The following is a 7749-nucleotide window of genomic DNA, read 5'->3' as shown; positions in this document are numbered from 1 at the left end:
CCTATTGCTTTTGCAACAGCAAGATCTTCTGAATGTGGTCTTGGCTTTAGTTTCTGCCCACTGTCTTCCTGCATCTTCAGTAAAACCTTTTATTTCATTCATGAAGAAGCTATCAGTTTTGTCTCAGTGTTCCTTTCTTCTAGGAACGGTATTTCTTCTTTTGTCATCTCACGGTTTGTGTTGTTTGCTGGATAACAAACTGACTGAATGTGGTGTGTTTATGTGAGTTGAATGTAGCAGGAAGTGGGGGAGATGTGTGTCCTAAGTGAGCATGACTAGCAGTTGTTAAGCAAAACAGCTGTCCTTTGTGTGTGTCAAAGCGCACGTGTATGAATACGTCCAACTTAGTCTTCAGTCAATGGCACTTTGTACTTTGTTCTGTGTTTAAAACATGCTCCTTTGTTTAACATGTACACATTGGAGAATCTGTTGGGTGCAGAACTGTAAAAAGACATTTTTCTTTCTTTTTTCTTTCTTTTTTTACCTTTTGTCACTATGGTTAAAATTTTCATACTTCACAGGATCATAGATCAAACTGAGGGATGTATGTTATCTAATTAGTGACTGTAAGTTAGTATATTATGAAATTCATTCTGGATAAGTTTGAAAAACTTGGTGGTGGCATAAGAACAGTTATATGCAGCTCATAACATTTTTTGATATATTAAATTTTTCCAAAACATAAAAGTTTTGTAATACATTTCACATGCAGCCATGAGGTAACCCCACCTCCCCATCTAAATAATAATAATAATAATAAAAAAAGATGACAAGTAAAATATGACACGCAAGTAATAACATTGGCAAGACCCTTCATGGTGGGAAGACAGGTAAATAATCTAATTTGTTATACTGACAGCACAGCTAAACCACTTAATCGTTTTACCTGTTACGTATTTTTTTATTTTAGAAACTGAATCGATTTTTTATGTTAATGAATGTTTATTGCTATTGCATGTTAAAATAATTCAAATCAAGGTTTTAAATTGTATTTATGTGCGAAACATCAAAAGAAATTTTCATCAAACAGAATAAAATAATAATAATAATAATAATTTAATAAATTGGTTTAAACTTTCACCGGTCTTAGATTTGTGTTATGCTCTTGTAATCAGTCATCCAACTATCCAAGAGCGCCATCTAGAGTTAAAAAACTGGAACCGCGCGAAATCGATCAGCTGATCACAGTCATGTGATCAAATACGGAACTGTCCATGCAGAGCGAGTCAACAATGGCAGCGTGACTTTCTGACACAACTATTTTACAAAGTTTATTTTATTGCAGACACCTCGCGTCCGTGTTACAACACATCTGATAATTGTCCGTGCTTTCTTCAGGTGTTTATGATATGTCAAATCAAACATGGTGGTTTGTTTCTTGATTCACACGGTGTGTCCGGTGAGCGCTCTGTCCGCAGGCGAGTCTCGGATACTGTACGCGCGAGTGTTCGGATCGGAGACCGGGGATGGTTGTGACTTCACACCCGAGCAGCGACGACTGATGCAGAAAGAGAAACTTCACGTGGTAGCGAGGTGAGATGAACAATTTAAACCTTTCCCACCAAGCCTACTACAACTATAATTATTACATTAAATAATATTCTTTCAAATGTCCTACTATGATTATACTGATTTTTTTTTATCATCATCATCTTGTTGTTTGACTTTCTGTGGAACATAAAAGAAGATTTTTTTAATCAATATTTTTTATTAATTTCACATCAACAATTTACAGAATCAGTATAAATTTACAAGTAAACTTTCTTATCTAACCACTCTTCCACCCCCATCCCATCCTCGCTAGGCAGCAGCACTTAAATGAACCTCATTGCGAGGCGTTGAGTTGGTGTGTTAAATAAGAAAAAAGGAAAAAGACAAATGAAACAAAAAAAAATTATAAAATAAAATAAAGTACAAAAATACATAAATAACAATTCTGATAATAAATAAATTAAAATCAAGACGGGTTAAATTGTCACATTCGCATTTTCAGTCAATAAAAATAAGATATTTTGAAGAATGTTGGTTACTATTGACTTGTAGGATTGCATGCACAAAACAAAACATGTCTCAACATCTTTTATGTTCCACAGAAGAAGAAAAAAAAGTAATAAGTTTGAAAACAACATTAGGGTGAGTAAATGACAATATAATTTTATGGGTGAACTATCCAACTAATACCTAGTATCTATATTAGCAATAACTGCATTAGGTGTTGTGTCAGAATCTATGGTTACTGAATATTTTTGTACGTGTACCCATGGGAAACAATACTCCTTTTTTTCCTTGTGTCAGGCAGGTGAGGAGCGCTGTGGCTCTGAGCAGGGAGGCCTCAGGAGCTGTGTGTGTGGAGGCAGTGCTGGGTGAGGAGGCTGCAGCTCTGGGTGAAGCCGACAGCGGTGTGTTTTCCCTGGGAAGCGCAGAGCTGTTTCCCGATCAGAGTGTTGTTCTGTGGCTGGGAGTTCAGTCTCTAGCATTCACTCTGGTCTGCAGTCCACACGAGAACCTCCTGCTCGCAGAGGGAACGCTTCGTAACATTGCACGTCACTGCCTGGAGGAGCTACGTCTGCTGGGACCTGGTGCTGAGGTGAGGCTTTCTGGGACTAATCATTGTTTTATCAGGGGTGGTTAATTACAATTGCTCATATGTAGGGTTCAAGACCTAATCAAAATGAACTTAAAATGATCGAAAATGTTAGTAAAACTAACAATAACAAATCCAGCATGTTTTGTGCTCCAGCCACGAGCGAGAACTTAAATCGTGGGGCTTGTTGAGGAGAGGCGTGTTATAACTGCCACTGTTGCATCACTGAAAATGAATTATGTTCTATTGGTTTGCCGCTAATTACGTCTCTTTACCAATTACTTAATGGGAAACATATTCATCTCATGTTAAACTCATGTTTCTTTCTTATAAAACGTATTAAAATACTATAATAATGTAGCATCCAGAATTTTTCCTGTAGTATCTTGTCTGTGTGCATGCATGTACATGTGTGTGTGTGAGTTTCATGTATGTTTGCATGTTAAGCTGTTTATTGTGTGTTTGCATATGGGTGTAAAATACAGCACCAAAATTGAAATGTATCCAATAAATGGAACATGTACACTATCCATTTAAAAATGTTTTAAAAAGAAGTGTCTTATGCCCACAGAGGCTGCCTATATTTGATCTAACTTAAGAACAGTAATACTGTGAAATATTAAAATGAAAAATATCTTTTTTTTTTCTGTTTAAATATATATTTAATGTGCAATTTATTCCTGTGATGCAAAGCTGAATTTTCAGCATCATTACTTCAGTCTTCAGTGTCACATGATCCTTCAGAAAACATTCAAATAAGCAAATTTGCTGCTAAGGAAACATTTCTTACTACTATTACTGTTTTTGTTGAAACCATGATACATTTTTTGGGGATTGTTCATAAATAGAAAGTCCAAATAACATCATTTATTTAAAAAAAATCTTGCTGACCACAAACACTACATTTTAGTGTAAAAAAGTTATAATTATTGTTTGTTTGAGTGACTGTTATTTGAATGTGTTCAAGGTGTTTTCATTGTATCTTTGTGTCGATTCACGCAGCCGTGAGTATGAAAATGATTGAACAGCTGAACTTGTGTTGCACTCCTGCAATCTTATAAAGTAGTGTGAGTGTGAGTTTTTCTTGTGTGCGCTGGCCTAGTTTCTTCCCACTAATAAGACTAGCAGTGGCTACAATTGAAATGATAATAAACATCTCATTCTGTTTGAGATACACGATAAACTGTTGATTACATTGTGATCAATACCTTCACAGAAAAGCAATCCAATGAGCTCAGGGGTATTTTCGGCAGAAAAAAAAAAAAATTCTTTCCAATTACTGTATGACTAGAGCTAGAGTTGTTGTCAGACTGTGAACAAGGACACGCATTCAAAGTAAATAGGCCGACTGCCAAGCTATTGATTATTTGATGCTACCCTTTTTCTCTCTTGCTGACATAGCTGTTATTTTCAGGTACTGCTGAAAAGTGATCGAGTGGATGCATTGTTGCACAGACTGCTTCCCCATGGTCAGCTCCTCTTCCTCAACCATCGCTTTGCTTTCGCTCTGGATAAAGAGATAGCGAGCTACGTGAGCAAATGAAACCGTGTGCGTGTTGGTATAATCACGAATGTTTGCCACATATTTAGAGAGTAATATATAAACTGCCTGATAAATCCAAGATGTTCTGATTTTGGAGATTTGGAGGAACTGCTTCTCCTCTGAAGGTGTAATGCACACTGAAAATAGAAGATTTCACCCACAAAGTGTATTGTGAACTAGTTTTTCCCTTTGAGGAAACCAGAAGGCACATGCTCTAAAACTTTAATTGCAGTTTGACATCAGATTAGATGAAAAAAGAGAGAAACCACACTGAAAAAAGCAGCACAGCTTGTAAAAGCAGGGTGAGAGATTCTTTAGTAAAGCTCTTTACACATTTAATCTCTCAGGCAGAATGACTTCGGAGTACCTGATTAACTGGCCATAGATGGTCAATTGATAACATCGTTCAATGAGTTTCTTCTTAATTAAAGTCTGAATTTATATGATCATTACCGTCTGTCTGGGTCAAATATTAAACCATTGCAGTAAATCTATATCTGGCTCTCCTCTAGAGGGCAGTGTTGCATTTTATTAATTGCTAAATGTTTTGCTTCTGTTAAGTGCATGGCAATTTGAATAATCCTCTGACACTTTCATCTAAAATAATGCAATAGTTCACAGCAGTGTGTCTGCCAACAGATCTGAGATGGCTGATTGACAAGACCCAATGACGCCTTCTTATCTAGGCCAATGGAGCAATCACACAATTCCTGAAAATCCATTTTGAGCCTCTCTTTCCCCTGATTTAATAATGACGAGTTACCTCTTTCATCATGCTGCGATGGGAATGAAAGGAGGGTAAGGGTGTCCACTTCTAGTAATTGTGAGGCCAGTCATATCTCACAAGTACTGCGGTTCAGTATGTTGACTGGTGAGTGTGAAGTTTTTCTGGCTTCCTTGTGTCAGCCGATGTGTGATGGTTGGCATTCCTCTGGCATCAAGCATGTCAAGAGCCCCATTATGGCCAAACGCTCTAAAGCTGTGAAGTGCTGTTGAGACAACTTGCACTGAAAGTACCTGTAGCACATTTACATGCCCTCACAATAGCATTTGAACTGAAGTAGTCTGCTGCGGTCACAGATAACTCAAACCTCTCACAGCATTGCTGAGGATGTTATACAATTTCACATTTTCAGCTTTGAAGGTGTCTGTATATTAATATTTCTAAGTCCATTTAAAATGATAAACAGTAGTTATTCATAATCAGTTTGAGTTTTTTTGCTGCTAAGATATCCATGTAAACACTGCAGTCATATGTGAAAACAGCTTTGTGCTGCACTCACACGAGTTGTAATTGTGCTGTTGCAATATGTGCTGCACAATATGTTAAGATTTGGGGCCTTATTAAAAATGAACGTCAACACACTTTCCTTATGTTAAGCTGTTTTTGAAGCATTTGCAGAGCTGTAGGTGCTACACACTGCCATTATCAGCATAAAGTACATTTTCTGATGCTAGGAACATCAATTTAATATTGAATTATGTGGGCAGTCATTTGTTAATGAGTTTTGGTTTTCTGACATCAGGAATTCAAGGGTTTCCATTAAGTTGTCTTTTTGACTTGGTAAGGAAGATTTGTTTTTTGTTTTTTATAGGGCATGTTCATTCAAGGAGATATTGTGACCACAAATGAAACCTTAACTGTATTCATTTGTTCTCTCATTTTAAAAAGAAGGTACAAATTAATGATATGGATTCACAAATGAATGACTAGTAGTAATAGCTGAACAGCAGTAATAAATAATAGACACAGTAATAATCCTAATATACAGTTTTTTTTAAAGCATTATTGAAATGAAATGCATACTCTTGGACGAGGGAAGGGAACTGTAACATGAATTTACCTTTGAAAAAAAAGAGAGGGATGTTTGACTCATGATTTCATAAATCCCCCGCAATCCATTTAGATACAGATTAATTTATTTTGAGAGACATTTGAGTCACTCGGGAGATGAAGAAATGTATAATACAGATTCTCTTTATAACTCTTTATATTCATCTCTCAAACACATTACCCTTTTCTTTTCAAAACTGTAAATTCAAGTTGGAGGCAATTTGTCCTTATACTCCTTGGTTGTTCCAACTGCCTCAAACACCAAAATAATATTTAGTGTGTCATTAATTCCAGCAGATTCATCATTCATCACAAGAGGTTCAGAAAGCCTTGGTTTTAAATATATGCTTGCAAAACACAAACGCAGTTATTACAGAAATCATAGAGCGTTTCTTGACACATTTGGATCCACTTCAGCTGTGAAATCTGTTATTGAGCTGTCTGATGATTCCCTCCTAAATTGGGGAATATTTTTTTTCTCCCAGGTCTTGATTAGAGCCTCAAGTAATCATCTAAATTGTGCTTCAGTTTGTGCTGAGTCTCTGCATAGTAGTGTTATTACTGTCACTCTCTTTTACCCCTTCATAATAAAATATCTGGCATTTAACAGGTGTACATTTCCCTCTAGAACAACTTTTTTAAATTGAACCTTCATTATGTTAAACATTGCATTATGGCTATAATCCTGAACATAACTAAATAATATAAAACTTGCATAATCACAAATTCAGAGGAATACTTTACCTAAAAATCTAAATCTATCCAAGATTAGTTTGTTTTTTCATTTTAAAAGATTTTGAGAAATTTATCATAACATCATTTTCTCACCAATGGGTCCTCTGCAGTGAATGGGTGCCGTCAGAATGAGAGTGGAAACAGCAGATAAAAACATCACAACAATTCACAAGTATCCACAGCATTCCAGTTAATTACCATCTTGTTAAGCAAAAAGCTTTGTAAGAAACAAATCCATCAAGACATTTTCAACTTCAAACTGTTGCTTCTGGCTAAAATACGAGTCCCTTATCCATGTTGCTTTCTCCATTTTAAAAGTCTAAGTCAGGAGAGAAATGTGACCCTGGACCACAAAACCAGTCTTAAGTTGCTGGGGTATATTTTTAGCAATAGCCTAAAAAACATTGTATGGGTCAAAATTATCCATTTTTCTTTTATGCCAAAAATCCTTAGGTTATTAAGTAAAGATCATGTTCAATTTATTTTGATATTTTGTAAATTTCCTACTGTAAATATATCAAAACTATACATTTTTGATTGCTAAGAATTCATTTGGACACATTAAAGACGATTTTCTCAGTATTTAGATTTTTTTGCACCCTCAGATTCCAGATTTTCAAATATATGTATCTCAGTCAAATATTGTCGGATTCTAATACCCTATACATCAATGGAAAGCTTATTTATTTCGATTTCAGATGATGTACAAAATTTTAATTAGAAATTTACACTTAAGACTGGTTTTGTGGTCCATTGTCACAAATATGACAGATCAAGCATAATTTAAAAGGAAAAACATAGTAATATGTTGGCAAATTGTGAGGACAGTGGGATGGAATTTTTTTTTAAATGGAGCACGCATTATGGTTTATGGATTTTTATTGCAATTTGGTCAGAAGAAAATGTTTGAAGTCAGTGTTTTATTGATGGATTTGGTTATTACGAATATGCAGATGTACATTTGACAAGATGTTAACTGATAGACTGGAGTGGTGTGGATTATTGTGATGTTTTTTTTATCCGCTGTTTCGACTTTCATTCTGACGGCACCCA

At 35.7% G+C, this 7749-nt stretch overlaps 1 protein-coding gene across 2 annotated transcripts; it reads left to right on the top strand.

Annotated features, from left to right (window-relative positions):
* Positions 1 to 1195: 1195 nt before the first annotated feature.
* On the top strand, positions 1196 to 6568 carry LOC113112900 (AP-5 complex subunit sigma-1-like). Of its 2 annotated transcripts, XM_026278819.1 has the most exons (4): positions 1196 to 1533; positions 2296 to 2587; positions 3999 to 4131; positions 4767 to 6568. In XM_026278819.1, the coding sequence occupies exons 1-3, from the start codon at positions 1364 to 1366 to the stop codon at positions 4125 to 4127; spliced, it is 591 nt and encodes a 196-aa protein (XP_026134604.1). In that variant the 5' UTR covers positions 1196 to 1363; the 3' UTR covers positions 4128 to 4131; positions 4767 to 6568. The 2 variants fall into 2 exon arrangements, with proteins under 2 accessions (XP_026134604.1, XP_026134603.1); XM_026278818.1 differs by lacking the exon at positions 4767 to 6568 and having other exon boundaries at positions 1197 to 1533; positions 3999 to 4638.
* Positions 6569 to 7749: the final 1181 nt, after the last annotated feature.

Source organism: Carassius auratus, chromosome 13, assembly GCF_003368295.1.
Source record: "Carassius auratus strain Wakin chromosome 13, ASM336829v1, whole genome shotgun sequence".
Taxonomy (NCBI): domain Eukaryota; kingdom Metazoa; phylum Chordata; class Actinopteri; order Cypriniformes; family Cyprinidae; genus Carassius; species Carassius auratus.
Note: the sequence above shows the minus strand (reverse complement) of the source record. Positions and strands in the feature narration are given on the sequence as shown.